At 32.9% G+C, this 22,107-nt stretch overlaps 4 protein-coding genes across 4 annotated transcripts; 2 read left to right on the forward strand and 2 right to left on the reverse strand.

Annotated features, from left to right (window-relative positions):
• Window positions 1-5,316: 5,316 nt before the first annotated feature.
• Window positions 5,317-5,676, reverse strand: LOC123905435 (cysteine proteinase inhibitor 5-like). The gene has a single exon (XM_045955029.1). The coding sequence runs from the start codon at window positions 5,674-5,676 to the stop codon at window positions 5,317-5,319; it is 360 nt and encodes a 119-aa protein (XP_045810985.1).
• Window positions 5,677-6,192: 516 nt separating this feature from the next.
• Window positions 6,193-8,874, reverse strand: LOC123907879 (G-type lectin S-receptor-like serine/threonine-protein kinase LECRK2). Its single transcript, XM_045958307.1, has one exon. The coding sequence runs from the start codon at window positions 8,798-8,800 to the stop codon at window positions 6,422-6,424; it is 2,379 nt and encodes a 792-aa protein (XP_045814263.1). The 5' UTR covers window positions 8,801-8,874; the 3' UTR covers window positions 6,193-6,421.
• Window positions 8,875-10,863: 1,989 nt separating this feature from the next.
• Window positions 10,864-17,018, forward strand: LOC123907880 (ATP-dependent DNA helicase DDM1-like). Its single transcript, XM_045958308.1, has 16 exons — window positions 10,864-11,200; window positions 11,298-11,379; window positions 11,576-11,815; window positions 11,936-12,037; window positions 12,280-12,626; window positions 12,741-12,930; window positions 13,055-13,230; window positions 13,892-13,961; window positions 14,049-14,238; window positions 14,378-14,470; window positions 14,570-14,664; window positions 14,760-14,879; window positions 15,564-15,683; window positions 15,772-15,870; window positions 15,961-16,071; window positions 16,527-17,018. The coding sequence occupies exons 2-16, from the start codon at window positions 11,308-11,310 to the stop codon at window positions 16,755-16,757; spliced, it is 2,256 nt and encodes a 751-aa protein (XP_045814264.1). The 5' UTR covers window positions 10,864-11,200; window positions 11,298-11,307; the 3' UTR covers window positions 16,758-17,018.
• A 2,253-nt stretch (window positions 17,019-19,271) lies between these two features.
• LOC123907881 (heat shock 70 kDa protein 8) lies at window positions 19,272-21,924 on the forward strand. Its single transcript, XM_045958309.1, has 2 exons — window positions 19,272-19,462; window positions 20,062-21,924. Exon 2 carries the CDS (start codon window positions 20,063-20,065, stop codon window positions 21,773-21,775), a length of 1,713 nt encoding a protein of 570 aa, XP_045814265.1. The 5' UTR covers window positions 19,272-19,462; window position 20,062; the 3' UTR covers window positions 21,776-21,924.
• The last annotated feature ends 183 nt before the right edge of the window (window positions 21,925-22,107 follow it).

Raw genomic sequence — 22,107 nt, forward strand, 5'->3', positions numbered from 1 at the left:
GATGTTTGTATTGTAACTTTTATCCTTATAAACTTCACAAATTGTATTGGTGTGAGTTAGCCTTAGCCAATGAGTTGGTTCTTATATACTCATTCCGGTCTCTTTTAAAAAGTTTAATATTAATTAAGTTGATAATAATTTTTTTGACTAGTATAAATAAATCAAACTCTTTTGATCAATAAATAAATAAATCAAATCTCTTAGTCAAAAAGTTTTTTTTAAAAAAAAAAATTGGCAGGTGGAGATAGATAAAATGAATTACACGAATATATTTACAATTCGAATTTTAGCATTTCAAAAAAGGAACGACAAAGTAAAAATTACCATTGTACCCACTACTTTAATTGCTTTTGAAAATAAAATATTTGACTTTATTGTCCAAATAAAAAGGTTCAATTTGCAAAAATATACTTCATAAATTTTAGTGGTGTAATATTGTGTATTAAAATGACTCCAGAGGATACAACAACCCCATCGGGAGGAAGTAAGAGGATTGGGGTGGTCATTGTGGATGAGTAACAAAGATTTATATTAGAGAGAAACAAAGAGAAGATCACTGTTCATTTTTTTTTTCACGTGCAATTGAATTAAATTTTAATTTTGTTTTGTCGAGTAATCTATTGACTAGAATTCGATAGGCAATTGAAACATTTAGATAACAATTTATGACTTTAACAAACTCAGGAATTTCATATACTGACACAACACATTTGACAAAGACATTGAGCACTTCAATGAATAATGCTAACGATACACATTCTAACACACTCTCCCCAACGCACACTCTCTAATTAGTTGAAATTCAAATGAATCTCATTAAATAATGTAGGCTCCGCATAAATTTAGTGGAACCCATTTGAAATCAAACCGGTTAAAAGTGTGTGTTAAAAAAAGTGTGTTAGAAAACGTGTTGCTATCATAATTTCACTTCTTCTTTTTGTTATAAGATAAGGAATATTAAAAAAAAAATTAAGAACCGACTAGAGAAGAACATGCTTCACTTCAATTTAGAAAGAAAATCATCTACATAACATTTGACAAATCCTTATGAAATAACTCAACCTTAAAATTTGTGCAATTTTTTTAATTCATTATTGATGTAGGAGGATTTCTTCAGTATTTTATTATTTTAGTTAGATTTAGTTTTATTATATTTTAGGTAGATTTCTTATTTTTATATTTCACCTAGATTAGTTATTTTTATATTTTAGGTAGATTTGTTATTTTTATTTAGCTAGGTTTGTTATTTTTATTTTTACAATCTTTTAGAAGATTTGTTATTTTTATTTTTCACTACTATTTAAGGTAAACTATTGTAGCCTTGAAGGCAACTTTTTCATTCAATAAAATTATAGAGAATTTTCTCAAATTTGGTGGACTCCAAATTACTCTTTCGGTGGACTCCGAAACCCTATTTTGACAAGTTTGTGTTTGCGGCTTGTCTTTATCCATTAGGTTTAGCGTTTTGCTAACCTAGCGCTTCCGTTCTGCGTCAGTTGGTATCAGAGCAGGTTTCTCCTGTTCTTTTCCTAACGTGATCAGATGGGAGATCAACCGGTGACGAAAACAGAGTTTGATGGTGCCATAGCGGGTTTAACCGGGGCCATCACCGCTCTGACAACACAGATGACGACGTTATCCAACAACGTTAACAACAACAGAATCAATCCGAATAGGGGAGGAGAACGAATTCCGGTTATTAGGGTTCGTAATAACAACCAAACTATTGTTACCTACATAAAATCAGAACATACGCGTGGTGAATCTGATTTGGAATACTATGAGCGTAGATACTACAAAAGGTTGAAGGATGATTACTACACGTTTAAAATCTCTGATTCGACATATCGTTGTCCGTTTTGTTGCAACAAAGATTACTCCTTGTCCGACCTTTTGAGACATGCTTACAGAATGTCAGGTAACTTGCGTAAGACGATTAAAGATATTGCTAAACATTCTGTTTTGATAACGTATATTAATTGGTATGTTAAGGTTAAATTCGATGAAGCATGGAGCCTCATCAATAATTCCAACAACAACAATCATGCCAACAATTTTCAACTACGTCACATAGCTAATGAAACCCTAGATGATAACCAACCATCTCATCCCGAGAAACTTGACGATTCTGCTGATAAATCCAAACCGAAAGAAACTGAAGTAGTTGTTGAACCAGATGTTTCAGTTGAAGGTGAAGAATCCAAAGATGAAAATAAAGAGGCCGATGAAGTCGAGCAAGTTCACGATGTTATTAGAGATTCCCAACACGATGAAGTCGTGGATTTTGAAATCGATAACACCAAATCAGCTATGGTTTCAAACGTCATCAATCCCAATGTGCAATCTGCTCCTTTAATCTGTGTCCAAACAGAGGCGACGCCAGTCACAGATTGCATAGTACCAGCGTCTAAATATCACAATGAATCAATGGTTGCGTTTGAAAGGATCATGGATGCAGCAACCGAGACTCAAATAAGTGAGAATGAGCCACTTGAAGTTGATACTTGGAGTTCTCAAACTTCCCTCATTCAGCACCATTATTATTACCTAATTAGTGAACTTGATGTTAGTGACACTAACTCATACATGTTAACTAAGGTGGGTCAAACATCCTTCTGTGATAAATTTCCAACTTTGTATGCCATCTTTGAGGAATGGGACCCCGGTGGTAATTTGGATGTGTTGGCACAAGACGGGTCCTCTCACTTCACTCAATGGGATCCAGGAGGGTGGTCTCTTGTTCATTGGAGGAATCAACTTGCAAGGGAAGCTCCTTATCAAGATGAGAACTCGGGGTCGAGTTCTTTTGAGGTAGAGGAGACTGATGTAGGAGGATTTCTTCAGTATTTTATTATTTTAGTTAGATTTAGTTTTATTATATTTTAGGTAGATTTCTTATTTTTATATTTCACCTAGATTAGTTATTTTTATATTTTAGGTAGATTTGTTATTTTTATTTAGCTAGGTTTGTTATTTTTATTTTTACAATCTTTTAGAAGATTTGTTATTTTTATTTTTCACTACTATTTAAGGTAAACTATTGTAGCCTTGAAGGCAACTTTTTCATTCAATAAAATTATAGAGAATTTTCTCAAATTTGGTGGACTCCAAATTACTCTTTCGGTGGACTCCGAAACCCTATTTTGACAAGTTTGTGTTTGCGGCTTGTCTTTATCCATTAGATTTAGCGTTTTGCTAACCTAGCGCTTCCGTTCTGCGTCAATTATTATCTTTATTTCATGCAAGACTTTCAACATGCTACATTTAAAATCTTTATTTATATCATATTAAGTATCAATGTATCAACTTCTTCTATTCATCTCAAATAATAGAAAAATATATACTTCTTTAAATAAATAGTCATTGGTTTAACATTGTACTTTAAAAATACAATTCGTATCCCCACACATAATTCTCTTACCCAACATTTTAAAATAAATAAATTAGTTTTTTTTACCATAATATTGATACAAAGTTTCCACCACCGTTAACGATAATTAATTTTCGTCAGAGAATCTGTGGGTAAATAAGGTGAATTCTCCTCTTTCAACCAAATTTTCTTCATACGCATGAGTCAAAAATTGAATCCATGATCACATGTTTAAGGGGACCAAAACCATTACCACTTGGACCGATTCATTATTGGTTATAAATCATATTTAACTTGTTTGAATTTTAACTATTTTTTTTTATATTTTTCTTGAATTTGTAGAAAAACTTGATATTTGAGTTTTTTTCGAAATAATTACATATTTTAGAAAATTCAATTGTCTGAAAATGTAATTTTAATATTTTCTCTATCAATGAAAATAAAAGGTATGGGTCTGTGAAGGCTACTCCTAAAGCATCAAACACACAACTGACACTAGGCCAAGAAAGCTAGGGAGAGAAAATATTTCATTTCTTTGTATTAATTTGAAGCAGTTCTAAATTTTGTCGATCATATAAAAAGTGGATGTCATTTGAAATTATTAATTTTTTTTTACGCAAATTATTAATTTGTTAAACGTTATAAAATTTCAATATATCCTGTTAATTGTTTTTAGGCAAAACTATTCTTATAGTCTCTAAATTTAATTGACAATTTAATTCTTTACGTTATTTTTAATCTTTCATTTATGTAACGGTCAAAAAAAATCTTTCATTTATGTTTGTATATAGTTTTCAAACTTCAAATTTATGTGTTTTTTTAGGTATAACAAATATTTTGTTTTGACTTTGGTGAAAAACATAAGGCGACCGGTTTTTTTTATTTTCAATGAGCTGAGGATCGAACTCATGACCTATAATGTATTACCTAAATTCCTCATCACTAGATCAAACCTAGTGGCTTCATAAGGCGACCGGTTGATATGGAGTAAATTCACATCAATCATGCTTATAGAGAATCAAACTAGTGTGATGTTTTGGCCAACATTGGATTCACCTTTGATAAAGAGACTGGAGATCTACTATTAGCTGATGTAATGAGGATAACTACCCCTAGAGTTATTTTTGTGTATAACCTTTTTCTTTGGGTTTAGGCCCTCTATTCCATTAAAAAAAAGGTATAACAAATATTTATAATTACAAGTGTACAAATAAAGAAAATCATAAATTTAAAATTTGAAATTCACATTCAAATATGAAAAGATGACTAAAATATCATGGAAAAAAATAAAAAACTAAATTATTACCAAAAATTAAGTTAAAAAACACGAGACTAATTTTGTTGTTGTTATTATTGATATAATAAATTTTCCTTGTTCTTATTATAACTCCTTAACTTAAGTTTTTCTTTTTTGGTATTGTAACATAAATTAAATTGGAGGCAATATATTAAATTTGTTCATTTTGTATATCCATTTTTTTTTGGTCAAGTATATATATCGATTTTTCTAAAATATCATTTTAGAAAGAAAAATCATATAATATGTTATTTTTTAAACGCTAAATTGAGAACTTATTTTTCTAGATTTGATTGTTAGAGACTGTCATAAGTCTTCACTCAAAAATATAAAATTGTTTTGATGAAAGAAATGGTCTTTGAGACATTCACATCAGACTAAGATTTGACAATCACAGGTCTATAATCGAGAATCATCATTTTTTTCTCATTCGATCAATTGCATCCCCCTTATTTCAAAATATTTAATAATTTCTCATCTCAAAGGCTCAACCACTCAAAGTAAAAAAAAAAAGAAGATCATATCATATATTTAGATCAACAATTCATTATGATAGACGACATAACATAACATAAACTTTTATTGTATAACAATGTAATGCATACAAGTGAATGATGCTATAAAATCATAATAATCAATATTTAATAATTTAAGCATAAACAAGTTTAAAAGAAGTGAGGTTCTTGAAGTGTTTGGATGGCTTCTCTAACACAACTGCTTCATAATTGTGAATACGTTGATAACGTCGAGAGGCGGAAACGATGAGGTGGTAGTTAATTTCTCCGGCCAATTCTTGGGATTCACCCTTAATGACCTTATCAAGCTTCAACTTTGAGACATATCTAGTAATAGTACCTTTGCTGTACTCGGTGACAGCGAAATTGGCGATATCAATCACATGCAGATCATTGACATCAACGGAACTTCCACTTTCTGGTTGTATAGCTTGATTCATGGCTGTTGAAGCCCACATAACAACAATGAGAAGAACAATGGATTGAAATTTCATGATGCTTGAATCGTAACTTTTATCCTTACAAACTTTAGAAATTGTGTCAGTGTGAGTTAGCCTTAGCCAATGAGGTTCTTATATATTGCACAAAATTTATGCTAATTAACTATACCAATAATTAAGGGAAAACTTGAAATTTGGTGTAGCCTCTTTTGTTATTTCCAAATTTACCCTTTATTTCAAATTTCAAATCTATACTAATAAATAACACAATACTCTTAACAGTTTCTTTTTTTTTTTTTTAACTCTTCTTAACCTCTACAATTTTTTTTTTAAAAAAATTATTCTTAACTTTCTATAACTTTTATCTAATTATTAAAAAAATCAAAAACCTAAAAAAAATTATTAAAAAATAAACTATACGAAAAATAACTTTGTTAGTGTTGATAATAGTATTAGTGAAAAAAAATTGATAATATAATAATAATATTTTTAACTAGGATAAATAAATCAAATCTCTTTGACCAAAAAATAAATCAAATAAAGTAAATCTCTTTGACCTAAAAATAAGTAAAATAATAAATCAAATATCTTGAGTCAAAAGTTTCAATCTCTTTTTGAGCCGTGGAAATAGATCAAATGAATTAAACTAGAGGATAATATGTAGTTCTTACATATTTATACATAAAAAAACCTTAAATAATGTTATTATGTTTCTTATCTTATGTATACGAAACACATAATAGGACAAATATATATTCTATATATCACCATCTTATTATTCAAACAGACCCTAAAAGTTCTAATTTGCCATAATTTCATCATTAAGCAAAGGTGGAACACCAACTTCCACAGTTCCCTCTAGCATTTGAGTGACTTTCTTCATTGAAGGTCTAAGAGTTGGGTTTGGATGAAGACACCATAATCCAACCAAAGCCATTTGCTCAAACCTCTTAAAATCATTAAGTACTTCCAAGTCATCACTTACCACTATCTCCAATTTCTTAGAAACCATGCACCTTAGAACCAAATTAACAAGAACCAAATCATCATCTTCACTTCCTCTTTCATCCTCATCATGACTTTGATATGACTCAACATGTCTCCTACAACAAATAATCTCAAGTAACATAACACCAAAGCTGAAAACATCAACTTTTGCAGTTATAGGTGAATTCCTTAACCATTCAGGTGCTATGTACCCTATTGTTCCTCTAAAATTAGTATTTGTTCTTGTTTGATCTTTGTACAAAAGCTTTGAAAGTCCAAAATCAGCAATCTTTGCAACATGATTAGCATCAAGTAACACATTTTGTGGCTTGATATCACAATGTATGATCTGTGTTTCACACTCTTCATGCAAGTAGAGTAAGCCTTTTGCTATTCCAAGAGCCATTTCAACTCTTTGAATCCATTGAGGTTTTTCTCCTTTTTGTCCAAACAATAAACTTGACAATGCTCCATTTGGCATTAACTCATAGACAAGTATTCTATGATTATTCTCCATGCAAAATCCCAAAAGTTTTACCAAATTTTTGTGATGTGTAAGTCCTATAATTTTAAGCTCAGTCATGAACTCATTCTCACTTTTCTCAATCTTCTTTTCTAGCTTCTTCACTGCAATACCAATTTCCGCGTCATCGATAATCAATGTACCACGGTAGACTTTCCCTGAAGATCCCTTGCCAAGAATCCTACTAACATTAAATCCATCTGTTGCTTCATGCAATTCGTCGAATGTGAATTCTCTGAAGTTGATTCCAATATCTGTTGCATTCAGAAACTTTTTCCTTCTTGTTAGTCTTTTTACATAAGGATGATAATATGCAGCAAGAGCTCCAAAGAAGCATGCAAGAGTAGCACTAATTGCAACCATAACCTTCAAAAAAACTCTCACATTAAAACTCTTTTTCTTTGAAACTCCAAATGTATTGAACTCATTATTACTATAAGCTACTTTTAGAAGTGCTTTTTGTCCTTTAGAAGATGAACTGTTTCTTGCATTCAGCAATGGCATTCTCTTCTTAGCACATGTTGAAGTTGAAGAATTATAAGTAGCTGCAATGATATTACAATCATCCATTACAGATTTCTTACAACCTTCCAAATCAACATCATTGATTAGAGCAAAATCAGGATAAAATTGAAAATCAGTATCATCGAACACTTCTAGCTTAAAATTCATCATATTAGGTCCACTACAATAATTGATTACAGTTTCTCGATGACACCCTTTAGACACATCTTCTTGATCAAATGGAATATAACCTCGAATACAATCACAGTTGACCGACTCATTATCCGGAGAAGTACATAAACCATAAATTCCACAAACAAAATCCACTCTACATGGATCATCTATAGCTCTCCAAACCCTTTCCCATTTAGTTCCATTTCTTTTGTGATAAACATATTGTTGGAAATTTCCATTTTCATCAATTGTAGCGCGATGATAGAAATCTTTTACCGGAGTTGGAGTACTTTTGGTTAAAGAATAAATAATGTTTCCATTTCCATTTGCAAGATACAACAAGGAACTAGATTCATTAAAAACTAAATTCAAATTTGAGACTAAAGTTGAAGTGTACCAATATGAAGGATCTGAAAATTGATGTGCCTTGAGGATCAAGTTACCATCACCCTGCATTTCAAGCATGAAACTTCCCATTGAATAGTTTGAAGCTCCTTTCCCTTTAGAATAGAGGATTTGATTGCTTTTCAAGGTTTGTCCAGGTACCATCGTGTTAGCCGGAGAATCGAAACTCTCCCACAAAGTTCTTAGATTAGAGTCTTTCAACACGAAATTTCCATCATCTTGCATCTGAGCAGAATTTGCAGCATCACTATCTCCTCCAATGTTAACTATGGTTTGAGAAATGGTTCCATTGGGATGTGTTATCACAAGATGTCCTTCAGAAGTGAGTTGGAGTAAGGAATTTGGTTCAACTGAGGGACTTTTGTACCATACCAATGTTTTTTGTGGGATTTTTGCAAACCATATTCCTGGTAGAAAAAGACCATTAGGAAGAGGGTAGAATCCGAATTGGAAATCGCCAGAAGGTGATTTCCAAGTTGAATTTGATCCAGCAGTGATGCTTGAATTTAAGTCTATGGCTTGTAAGACATTGAGAAATGAAATATGTGCAAGAATAATGCATGGTAGAAACATAACTAAAGACATTGTGATTGATAGTGGTGATGGAAAAGAACAAGGTACATAAAAAAACAAAGATAAAAGAAGAAAATTTCCTCACTTGTTATTGAAGTTGCAGTCAAATTGCTCTCATTTTCAATAGAGAAGTTGCAGTCAAATTTGTCCACCACTTTGATTGGTCCAACTCCAAGTAGTAATTGTTTTGACAAATATTAGAATACTTTTCTATGTTTCTCTAGATCAATCGTATACGGTATAATGCTTCAAGAATTGACTTGTGTCCAACAAAAAAAAAAAAAAAAAGACTTACTTGACTGACTCTTTGTCTTTGACACTTTCAAAAAAGACAATAACTAAGGAACCACTATCATTGATACATCATAATTCCAGTCCACTATCATTGATGCATCATAATTCCAGCAGGACTTATATGCATGTATGTTTGGTGGCTACATTTTGTTTAAGTTGATAGTAAATTTGTTTTTTTTTTATTAATTTCCTGATTCTCAGGGAAAAGAGACATCGGTAATTCAGAGTTCAGGCGCGAGGTAAGTAAGTTCGGTCAAGAATTATTCTCATCTAGAATTAAACTCGGTTTCATTAACCGGTTGAATTCAATGTTTTGATTAAGTTGATGGGTTTTAGCTATAGACTTCATACCTGAATTTTATCTTTAAATTTATTATTCAATCCACTTTTATGAATATGTGTCTATACATAAACTATTTTATATTCAAATTTATTTTTTAATTCTTTTTAAAATTGAACACACTTTAAACTATAATAAATTTTACAAAATTGATACCTTCAAAATTAATTTTGATTACCATAGACCCAAAATCAATCTATACTAGTATCTCATATCAAACTACAGGCCTCATCCGTATATTCTTTACTTTGGACCAAGTCAAAAGAATGTGAATGTTTAATGCCATTACCATATACGAGAAATTAAACATGAAAATACATCATTATCAAAAAAAAAAAACAACAACATGAAAATACATGAAATTATGACAATCGGTATTAAAATTTGGGTGGAGCTAACTCAACTTTTATAAAATGGACTTGGTAATGACCGTTTTCATATATAAATACATATTCATGTCAACCGTTTTCATTTATAAATACATATTTATGTCGTATTTAATTCAATGTACTCCCTCTGTATCATAATATATGTCAATTTGACATTTTTACGCATGTTAAGAAATGTAAATAATGTTGTATGAAAAAAGATAAATTATGAGTTGATTTACACAATTGTCATTCATTTATAATTAGAAAATATTTTTCTCAAAGTGACATATAATTTGGAAAAGAGAAATGTGACTTATAATTTGGTACAAATATTTTTCTTCAAAGTGACATATAATTTGATATGAAGGGAGTAAAACTCTTAACATACTTTCCTATGATCAGAATTAGACATCTGAAGTGTGATTTGAGTGATCTGATAGAGGTGACCTAATACTGAATGGTTCAACAAATTTTGGATAGACCGTGCTATCTTCCTAGAATTTGAGTTGATTTAGGTTAACTATTACAAAACCGACTTGTAAGACATTTAACCTATAGTGCTGCAGTCAATTGCTAGTATTATACCGTAGCTAGTGCTAGTATAGCCTAATTTTTATGTTGAATGATACGAAGTAATTTATAAAAATACATCATATCATATCATATTCCTAATGGTTAGTAATAGTTGCTAATGTGAATATGAATATGTTTATTTATAGCATAATGTAGATATAATGTGAATATGTTAACATAGATATGAATTTTAGCATAAGGTTAGTAATAATTTTATTTATAATTTAGTCAACATTAAGATCTTTGAAATTTTTAAATTTTATTAAAATGATATGATATTTTATAGTTGATTGATACATTTTTAGCAAAAATGCGGGTAACGAATACGAGTATGGATACTCAGGTACTCATAGAGTATGAGCACGAGTGCAAAGATTGTTACACACGCGTGTACGTGTGAGGATGAGTAAGGATATTTTTTCAAACAGCGAATATGAGGATGAGTACTATATTCATTTTAATACAAAGGCCTTTATGTCATTTAATAAAATCATCTCACTTTTCATTCACTTTTCACTCATTTTCTTTCCTTTAACTTTCTTTCTTTCAACATGCTCCCCTCATCCAAACAAAGGCGTAGGGTTGAATCGTAAATAAACTGAAAACCAAGGGTAATATATAATCAAACTTTCCCGCCAATCCCATTTTTCTCGGAAAATCAAATCAATCAAATTAAAATAATTAAAAATTAAAAATCTCTACACTCTAATTAACTTTATTTATTTCTCCACTCACAATAAAAACTTCAACATTCTCATTATTTTTGATTTTTGACGCTCCTTTCATCTTCTCTTCAAAATTCTCATTTCCACTTCTTCTTAAGTTCTATTGCAAGTTCGTAACCCTAGAAATGCTATTGATTTTATTTTATTTTTTTGCTATTTTTGTAATTTTTTTTTTGTTGTGATTTGTGAATTTGTTTTACATTTAGGGTTTGAAAAATGGATGACAAGAACAATGTGGTGAACGTTGATCCTCATGTAGAGTCACCAACTTCGGTTCTAGAAGAAGAGGTATTTGTATTTTTGTATTTTTCGTTTGTGATTTTGTAAATAAAATTTGTTCATTGTTCTTGTTAGGTTTTGTTTTGATTTTTGTTTTTTTTTATTTTTGTTATTTTTTGGTTTATTTTGATTTTTGTTATTTTTTTGATTTTTTGTGATTTTTTTTTGCTGGTTTTGATGTTTGTGAAATGGTGTGTGTGAGAAGGATGTAGAAGTGAAATCGGAGGAACAGGTGGTTGCAGATGATGGGTCTTCTTCGCTTGTGTCGAAATTAATGGTGGAGGAGGAAAAGAAGTTACTTAAAGTTCGTGCTAAGGAAGATGAGGAACCGTGTGAGGAAGCGTCGAATCTTGATGATACACAGTTTAATAAGTTGGATGAACTGTTAACACAAACTAAACTCTACTCAGAGTTTCTTTTGGAGAAAATGGACGATATCACAATGGTATTCCCTTTTTAACCCTAACCTCTCGGGTGTTTCTGCTGTGTAGTTTTGTTTTTTAGAATGTTAGGTTGTTGGTTTTGTTGTATTGTTTGTTCTCATTGTTTGAATTTGTAATGCTAGAATCCGAGTGAACAAGAGAATGAGGACGAGGAAGAGAGCCAGCCGAGTGTGAAAAAGAAGGGCCGTGGAGCAAAACGAAAGGCGGCTAAACAATACAATACTGTGAGTACATTGCCGAGTACTATTAAATTTTGTATAAGAGTTACAGAAACAATAACATTGTAAAGCAGATTAGCTTATTTTTTTTGCTATTAGTGAGATGTAATGTTAGTGTACAAAAGCAATTTGATTTATAGCTTGCACATTTTATGTTTTCTTTCATAATTTTTGTGAATTTGTTATGCTAGCATGTAGTTTGAGTTATTCTAATCAGTAGTATGTGATCATGTTTGAAATAACTTTAGAGGAAAGCTAAAAAGGCAGTTGAAGCCATGATTACAAGATCTAAAGAAAATCTGAAGACTGAAGATGTGAATTTGACTGAAGAAGAAAGAACTGAGAAAGAGCAGAAGGATCTGATGCCTTTACTAACTGGTGGAAAATTGAAGTCTTATCAACTGAAGGGTGTAAAGTGGTTGATTTCCTTGTGGCAAAATGGATTGAATGGGATTCTAGCTGATCAAATGGGTCTTGGGAAGACAATCCAAACAATTGGCTTTATTTCTCATCTAAAATCAAGAGGATTGGATGGGCCATATATGATAATTGCTCCTCTATCAACCCTCTCCAATTGGGTGAATGAGTTTTCTAGGTAGATTTGATGTTATTGTTTATTTTTTTATATATATTTATAGCACTTCAAGCATTATATTGTCGTGCTGCGCTTCTTCATTGTGATAATCATTTCTTGTATAAATGTAAATAGGTTTACACCATCGCTCCGTGTTGTTATCTACCATGGTAACAAAAATCAGAGAGATCAAATCAGAAGGAAACATATGCCTAGAACAGTTGGCCCAGAATTTCCCATAGTAATAACTTCATATGAGATTGCGATGAATGATGCTAGGAAATGTTTTGCGCCATACAGTTGGAAATATCTTGTTGTGGACGAGGTACATAAATTCCCCCATTTGCATGGATCAAACATTCTGTTTAGTTGTATGTGTTTTACTCAAAAGTCACTGATACTTACATAAGTTTGTTTCTCTTGTTCTAATTTTTTTTTTGTGACCTCAGGGACACAGGCTCAAAAACTCAAATTGCAAATTAGTGAAGTCATTGAGATACATTAATGTTGACAATAAACTTCTTTTGACTGGGACACCTCTCCAGAATAATTTGGCAGAGCTTTGGTCATTGCTGAACTTCATCTTACCTGATATATTCTCATCACTTCATGAATTTGAGAAATGGTTAGTGTTCTTTTCCTGTCGGTTATTGATCACACTTCTCTTCTTTCCTACTGTCATATGGTGATATGTGTCTGTTGGAAATCTAATGTCCTGGATTGTGTGACGTGCTATCCTTTTGATTATTCCCGACTATATTGTTGGGGTAAGAAAACAACATAGAGGACAAAGTAGTTTTTTTTTTTTTTTTTTTTCCGTTGTGATCTGAATCAAGTAATTTATCATATCAAAGGGAAGCAATTTATTTGGCCCATTACTACAACATTTCAATAAACTCTGACCAGTTTAACATTTTTCTTTTAAAAAATTTTGCTAATGAATTTACTTAATCAAACATAATTTTTAAAAGATTGTCAAATGTGTCTTCAACTTTGATGTCGTTTTCATTTGAATCTGTGGCATCCCCCCCCCCCATCCTCTAATCATCACCCACTATCAATTCTTCAAATGTAAGGTCTGTTTCTTCCAAACCTGGTTGTTACTTGTACCTTGTTATGTGATCTTTTAACATGGTTAATGGCTGTTCCTTCTTGGTGAAGTTTATATTATTTATATTATAACAGTTTCTATGCCTTTTGGCAATATTGGTCTCGGTATAGTACAAGATGGAAACACCATGTGTGTCTTGTTTTTCTTCACATAATGCATTCAAATTTCTTTTTAGGTTTAATCTGTCAGGAAAGTGCACTAATGGAGCAACAATGGAAGAAATGGAAGAGAAAAGAAGAAATCAAGTAAGTGTTCTATGATTGATTTTATGCCAATTGTGCATTCTTCATTTCGTGAACTAGACTAGAAGGCTAAATGACTGTATCATGCAGGTGGTAGCCAAGCTTCATGGAATTCTTAGGCCATTTCTTTTGCGTAGGATGAAGTCTGATGTTGAGCTAATGTTGCCGCATAAAAAAGAGATAATTATTTATGCTAACATGACTGAGCATCAGAAGAGCTTGCAAGATCATTTAATTAACGAGAAACTGGGGGAATATTTGGAAACGAAACTATCAGTTGGTAATTGTTTTCTCAATTTTTCATTTGAAAGAAAGGGAAAGTGCTCTTGCAACTCACACACGTTCACACCTTCAGCTACGTGGGTTTCTATCTAAGAAATTGTATTATGTACTGTACTTTACTGATTTAATTATTGCAGGACGTGGTGCGACGAAGCTTAATAATTTGGTTATTCAACTTAGGAAAGTCTGTAACCATCCCGATCTCTTGGAATCAGCCTATGATGGTTCATGTAAGTACCATGTGATTGGATCATGACAAGTTTTATTTTATTTTATAAATGACCTGTGATACTTAAACTAAGCTAAATTTAATTTTGCTTCCGTGTTAGATTTCTTTCCTCCGGTGAATGAGATAATCGAACAATGTGGAAAATTCCACTTGCTCGATAGATTGTTGCAGCGGCTATTTGCACGTAATCACAAGGTATGCTTTACAGTGCCTTGTTTGTGCCTTTCTGCTTCCTTTTTTTGTAGCCAAGCTGCTACTCATGTGCACTTGCCTTTGCTAATTACTATCAGGTTCTGGTCTTCAGTCAATGGACTAAAGTGCTAGATATAATGGAATACTATTTTAGTGAAAAGGGTTTTGAAGTTTGCAGGATTGATGGCTCGGTGAAATTGGATGATAGGAAACGTCAGGTCTGTAATAATGCTTGGATAGCACCACTTTTAATCAGACAATTCAAACTACTTTTGTTAATACGTTTTGTTTTAGGTTGAATATGAAATTAATAATGCACAACCTTTAATCATACAATTCAAATTGTGAATTCTGTCAAATGACAACTTAAGGGTCTCTTTTGTTGTGCTTTGTTTTTTAAAAATAAAATTAAGAAATGGTATTCTTTTATTTAAAATGTTCAGTAGTTTTTATGATAATTTGTTTAGGTTCTTAAAAAAATCCCTTATAAGCATGTTTAGAGTATCTTGAAAAAAAAAACCATATCCTAAAAGCGCTTTTTCGAAGCTTGTACAACACCTGAAGCTAAGAGGAGATTTTTGTAGTAGTTTGCAATCTATGATATCTTAATTAAACCTATGTGTGACATTTTTGTTGTCTTTATGCATTAAATTATTTCATTAAAACTGAAGCATTGGTGGCAATTGGTGGGAGCTCTATTTATATGCGTATCATAATGTATGTAGACAACATCTGATTTTATAAGCTACTGCTGTTTCTGGGAAAAAAATCCAAAAGATTTTCACTATTCTGTTATCATCAGCTGTTCTCTTTGAGAATATTGATCTGAATCATTTCTCACTGATTCAAGAGGCTGAACTTTAAGTTTGTTTTGTTGGTGTTACCATTCTGTGCACGAGCAGATCGAGGACTTCAACGATACAAACAGCAATTGCAGAATCTTTCTTCTTTCTACTAGGGCTGGTGGATTGGGAATAAACCTCACTGCAGCTGACACTTGTATTATTTATGACAGTGACTGGGTACATTTTTTACTTTTCCTGTTTGCCATTATCTAATTGTTTTACAGTATTTGACTTACTATCTGCTAATGACTTTGTTGTACTTCAGAATCCTCAAATGGATTTACAGGCCATGGATAGATGTCATAGAATCGGTCAAACAAAGCCTGTTCACGTTTACAGGCTTGCAACTGCACAATCAGTAGAGGTATGCAATATTGTATACTAAGAATAATATGCATGGCAGACTGGTGGCTTGTTATATTGAGATGACCATGAACATTGGTCCTTTTTACAGGGTCGAATGTTGAAAAGAGCTTTCAGCAAGTTGAAACTTGAGCATGTGGTGATAGAGAAAGGACAATTTCATCAGGAGCGTACAACACCTTCCATTGTGGATGAAATGGAGGTTTGTATATTAGCAGTAGCTTGTAATTATTTTCCCCCCTGTTCTCCTGTGTTTGTATAAATGAATTTGTTGTCAAGATATTCTAGGCTTCTAGCATGCTAATGATGTTGAAAGTGTGGCATTGGTTATTTACATGGCCAAATAATTTTTAATTTAACTTGACTTGAAAATTTTCACAACTGTTTAGGATTGGCCTAACTTGATGAACATGCAACCCTTTTAATCACCAATTCGTCTCATATACTCAAGCTTATAAACATACTACAAATTACTAAAATTTTATGGAGGATTAGCTGCTATATCATTGTCAATTATGAATCAGCCCAACTCGAAGATTTACTGGAAATATGAACAGGATAATTCAAAGTCTTGCACTAACAATTTTGATTATTGAAATTTAGTTTTTTAGAGTTACATATTTTAATTTGGAGCTTGTGTTTTATCTGTGATATTAGGGAGAGGATATTTTGGCATTGCTTCGAGATGAAGAAACAGCCGAGGACAAAATGATACAGAAAGATATCAGTGATGAAGACCTGGAGAAGCTTTTGGATCGCAGCGATCTTGTTATCAATAGCTCAACCGATGAGAAAGCTCCAGTTAGTACCTTTCCCCTTAAAGGGCCTGGATGGGAGGTGGTGATTTCTGCTGCGTCTGGCGGCATGCTTTCCACTCTTAACAGCTAAATTTTCGTATCTGTGAAATTAACTTTTTATTTCTAAATATTTTTAAAAAAATTCCTTTTTGTGGTATGAGATGTAGTTGACTTTTTTAGACGATCTCAGCCAGTGATGTCAATTGTTAGAGGTAATGTCCTAGAGGGCATTCAATTTTGTAAAGTCTACTAACGGAACTAGATGTAGAAATGAAGCTACTCAGAGCCAGTGGTCATGTTTTTTTGCTTAGAACTATTCACAAATCCAATACATTGGTATCTACTCAACTTACATTGGCTTGTAATTTAGCTGATTAGTTCGTTTAATATTGTCAGACTATATTGATTCAAAGGCTATGTTTTGATTTTCCTCGCGGCTTGTTCAGTTAATCATATTCATGCATTTAATAGAGTCTTGCTAACATGTGTCTAAGGCTATTGTTTAAGGTTTTTAAACAGGGTAACTAATCATTGAACATTTAATTAAAAATTTCTGTTTACTTTTAATAAAAACACAACTTCCAATTTAATTTTTTTACTAGCTAAGCAATGTACTTTACTCACTAGCATTTGCATTTATATAAAAAATATTATATTATGTTCTATTAATGAAAAACCACTTGATAAAAATAAAATAAAATTATGAAGCTTGTGTTAGTAGTCTAATGTGGTTCAGATATATTGGTTAACTTGGGCAAAAATTACTAGTTAACATGTTCTTTCAACCCATTTAATGTTGCAATGCTTGCTTGTATTTGCTGAGATTGATGTTAATTTTTTTTATTTTTTTATTTTACAACTTTCAAACAAGGTTAGAAACTGTTATTCAATGTAGGAAACGGTTATTATAGTGCTTACCGCCGAGTATATTGCGCCTAATTGAAAATGAAACAAATAATGTGAATAAAACCCAAGCATACATTTTGCGGAAAGATCGGAAAATTCGCTTTGTTCACACCTGGCTGGAAAGCAACAGAAGTGCAAATTGGTTGGCTAATTTTAGCTTTTCATTGCTTTAGCCTCCATTATTTTCTCTCTAAATGCTATATGGTTTGCTCGTAATCAGGTCCGTTTTCATAACGTCCTTGTTCCCTTCCATCAATCTTGCTCTTCTATTTCTGCTTCAGTTCAAATGGCTGGAAACATGTCTAAGGGTATTATGTCCAATTGTATTACTGACTTTCAAGCTTTAAAAGAGTTTAATATTGTGAGTCATGTTGGTCCTGCCCCGAAGATACAAGAGGTTATTTGGTCTTTTCCTCCGACTGGTTGGATAAAAGCAAACACTGATGGTGCAGCGAGAGGTTCTCCGGGGCATGCCTCAGCTGGTGGTATTTTTCGTGACTCAAGTGGAGGAATCAAAGGTTGCTTTAGCTTGTATCTGGGTATTCAATCTTCTCTCTTTGCTGAAGTAATTGCAGCTATGCATGCTATTGAAATTGCTCATCAAAATCATTGGCATAATTTTTTGCTGGAATGCGACTCTAAACTAGTGGTAGATGCATTCAATAATCACCATATAATTCCTTGGAAGATTAGAAATCGTTGGTATAATTGTATCTATTTCTGCTCCCTTATGAACTTTAGAATTTCTCATATTTTTAGGGAAAGAAATTGTTGTGCTGATAAGCTTGCAAATTTTAGTTTAACGTCTCGGGAAGATCACTGGTGGGATAATGTTCCTAGTTTTATTGGTGATGACTTTTTTCGCAATAGGACAACCTTGCCTTCTTATAGATTCAATTGATTGTTTTTCTTGGGTTTTGGCCTAGTCCCCCCAATGTTGTTCAATTGCTTTGTTTCAATAAATTTTTATGTGTGGTGCTGCAAATGATTGGTGGTGCTTGGGGTGCCAACATAATTGGGATGTCAAGTTTCTACGACTGATGCCTTTGCACTACACTAGCCTTTATATAAATAAAAATTCGGATGATTTTTTGACTTAACCGCACGGTTTTGTTTGGTTGACGGTTTACATTTCAGAAAATCAAACCGAACCAAACCAAACTGCAATGTGTTATATTTTGGAGTCGTAATGATGTATTACTTTGGAATTTCAAGTTGTTCTTTTTTCTGGTACGATAATATTAATTTTTGTGTTGTAATGTTATTTTAGATAAACAACTTTTATCGGTATTGTGATTTTTTTTTTCCGAAAAATTATCGATATTGTGTTGTTATTTTGTAAATTCAAGTTTTTTTTTTTTGGATATTTAAAATTTTAAGATACTATAATGTTATTTTTGATAAACAACTTTTATTAGTACTATAATGTTATTTTGGAATTTCAAGTTTTTTTTTATATATTTAAAATTGTTTTATGTTATGCTGTAAACCGCACCAACCAATCCAATCCGAGCCATATTGGTTTGGTTTGGATGACTTTTTAAAAATTAATCGAACCAAATTGAACCGCATATATTTTCTCGCAATTAGGATAACTTTTATGCTCATCCCTAATCTAGTCTTGGATCTTCAGTTTTCATTGTAAATAACAAAAGAATAGGGAAATAGTGTAAATAGGAAAATAAATAAAATAATGAAAAGAACTACACCGAAAGAAAGTGCTGGAGCGTTGTTGTTGTTTCTGGGAAGCTCTAGAACACGACTCGGTTTGGTGTTACAATAAACGGTGAGTGTCTCTTTCTTTGTCATCTCAAACACTTGTTCTCTTTCTATCTCTCGCTCGCTTGTTCAACATTGTGCTGTTACTGCTTCTGCATCATCACCACTCAGGTTTGTCATTCTTCTTTACTTTCACCCACCTCCCAATGAATCAATCAACTTGCCTTATAGGTGTGTGTTTGTAACTATACCTGCATGAAATCTGTTTTCTGTTACATCCCAAATATCATTAATTCTTTCTTGGTATGGATCATATTCATTGTTTTCGTTATAGAATTCTGAAAAAATTTGTCCTGTGAGCTTAGCTCAGTTGGTAGGCGTATATTATGCCGGGGAGCTGGGGTTCGAATCCCGAACACTCCACTTTTTTAAGCTAGAATTTATAGTCACTAGACTACTAGATCTAAAAAAAAGAACTCTAAAATCTTATACTTGTTTGTTTGTTTGTTTGTTTGTTGTGGTGTGATATGTATTTTGGTATCTACCTGTATGATGCAAGTTTAACTCTAAGCATTATTATATACTAAATAAATGTAAAATGGGTTATCTTTGAGCTCTGTTCTTATGGTTGACTCTATTAGAGAAAGACTGCTCATTGTTTAGCATAAATGAATTTTTCAAACAAACTAATCATATCTGAGTACCATTTTTTATGATATTGTTTAGCAAATTGGTAGAAAACTGTTAACTTTATGGTCTGTTAAATGCAGGATGGGAGAACCTGCATATACTGTGGCATCTGACAGTGAAACTACTGGGGAGGAAAAGACCTTACCTCTTCCTGAAATAGCAATTGGAATCGACATTGGCACTTCACAGTGCAGTGTTGCTGTGTGGAATGGTTCCCAAGTGGAGCTTTTGAAAAACAAAAGAAATCAGAAGCTTATGAAATCATTTGTCACTTTCAAAGATGAATCCCCTTCTGGTGGAGTTACCAGTCAATTCTCCCACGAGCATGAAATGCTGTCCGGAGATACAATTTTCAACATGAAACGCCTGATTGGAAGAGTTGATACTGACCCTGTAGTCCATGCAAGTAAAAATCTCCCATTTCTAGTGCAGACGTTGGACATTGGCGTTCGGCCCTTTATTGCTGCTTTAGTGAACAATGTCTGGAGATCCACCACTCCAGAAGAAGTCCTTGCAATGTTTCTGGTGGAGTTAAGACTGATGACGGAATCTCATCTTAAACGACCGATAAGAAATGTAGTGCTTACGGTTCCAGTTTCCTTCAGTCGTTTCCAGCTGACTCGTCTTGAGCGTGCTTGTGCAATGGCTGGTCTTCATGTTCTCAGACTAATGCCTGAACCAACAGCAGTGGCATTGTTGTATGGACAGCAACAACAGAAAGCTTCTCAAGAAACTATGGGCAGTGGAAGTGAGAAAATTGCTCTCATTTTCAATATGGGTGCGGGTTATTGTGATGTTGCTGTGACTGCTACCGCTGGAGGAGTGTCCCAGATAAAAGCCTTGGCAGGAAATACCATTGGTGGAGAAGATTTGCTTCAGAATATGATGCGTCATCTCTTACCGGATTCTGAAAATATATTCAAGCGTCACGGGGTTGAAGAAATTAAATCAATGGCATTGCTTCGAGTTGCAACCCAGGATGCAATTCATCAGCTTTCCACCCAAACAAGTGTTCAGGTAGATGTAGATTTGGGAGATGGTGTGAAGATATGCAAGGTTGTTGACAGGGCAGAGTTTGAGGAGGTGAACAAAGAGGTATTTGAAAAGTGTGAAAGCCTTATCATCCAGTGTTTACATGATGCAAAGGTAGACGTTGAGGACGTAAATGATGTGATAGTTGTTGGGGGATGTTCTTATATCCCAAGGGTGAAGAATCTTGTTAGCAAAATATGCAAAGTAACAGAAGTTTATAAAGGTATAAATCCTTTAGAAGGTGCGGTTTGTGGTGCAGCGATGGAAGGAGCTGTTGCTTCAGGCATTATCGATCCCTTTGGAAATTTGGACTTATTAACCATTCAAGCCACTCCTCTTGCCATTGGAATTCAAGCTGATGGAAACAAGTTTGTTCCTGTAATTCCGAGGAACACGACAATGCCTGCGCGTAAGGATCTACTTTTTACTACTATTCATGATAATCAAACTGAGGCATTGATACTTGTGTACGAAGGTGAGGGAAAGAAGGCAGAAGAAAACCACCTGTTGGGATATTTCAAGATAATGGGAATACCAACAGCACCCAAAGGAGTTCCTGAAATCAATGTGTGCATGGACATAGATGCTGCAAACGTGCTGAGAGTTTTAGCTGGTGTCGTGATGCCTGGATCTCGTACACCTGCAGTTCCTGTTATGGAAGTGCGGATGCCGATGGTTGATGATGGCCATGGTTGGTGTGCTGAGGCCCTAAATAGAACCTATGGTGCCACAATGGATTTGGTTACCCTCAAGAAGGCATGAGGTCATGTTCCTGCATCATTGTACCATTTTTAGTTGTTTTCCTGTGTTTTAGTAACATAAGTTTATTTACATGTATAATGTTTGTAATATAATGGAAATAAATAATACATGGAAGACTTTATTTCTAAAGCTTCCACCCTGTTTTTCTATCTGTCTGATATTACCTTCTTCTATTTCTGTTATCTTTTCTTCTTATTTTGCAATTTTGTTTTACTTTGGCTATACTTAATCTTTTCTATTGGTTTGGTGCATACACTACACTTACTCTTTAACTCCAACATCTATAAATCACTCAAATCATGTTTTCATCAATGTTTTTACTAGGGTCTCTT

This window comes from Trifolium pratense, linkage group LG2 (assembly GCF_020283565.1).
Source record: "Trifolium pratense cultivar HEN17-A07 linkage group LG2, ARS_RC_1.1, whole genome shotgun sequence".
NCBI lineage: Eukaryota > Viridiplantae > Streptophyta > Magnoliopsida > Fabales > Fabaceae > Trifolium > Trifolium pratense.

Coding starts and splice junctions, on each gene's coding strand:
- LOC123905435 (XM_045955029.1), bottom strand. CDS start 5,676: ATGAAATTTCAATCCATTGTTCTTCTCATTGTTGTTATGTGGGCTTCA.
- LOC123907879 (XM_045958307.1), bottom strand. CDS start 8,800: ATGTCTTTAGTTATGTTTCTACCATGCATTATTCTTGCACATATTTCA.
- LOC123907880 (XM_045958308.1), top strand. CDS start 11,308: ATGGATGACAAGAACAATGTGGTGAACGTTGATCCTCATGTAGAGTCA. Junction 13,231..13,891: donor CTTCATGAATTTGAGAAATG/GTTAGTGTTCTT, acceptor ATTTCTTTTTAG/GTTTAATCTGTCAGGAAAGT. Junction 14,880..15,563: donor TGGATGATAGGAAACGTCAG/GTCTGTAATAAT, acceptor GTGCACGAGCAG/ATCGAGGACTTCAACGATAC.
- LOC123907881 (XM_045958309.1), top strand. CDS start 20,063: ATGGGAGAACCTGCATATACTGTGGCATCTGACAGTGAAACTACTGGG.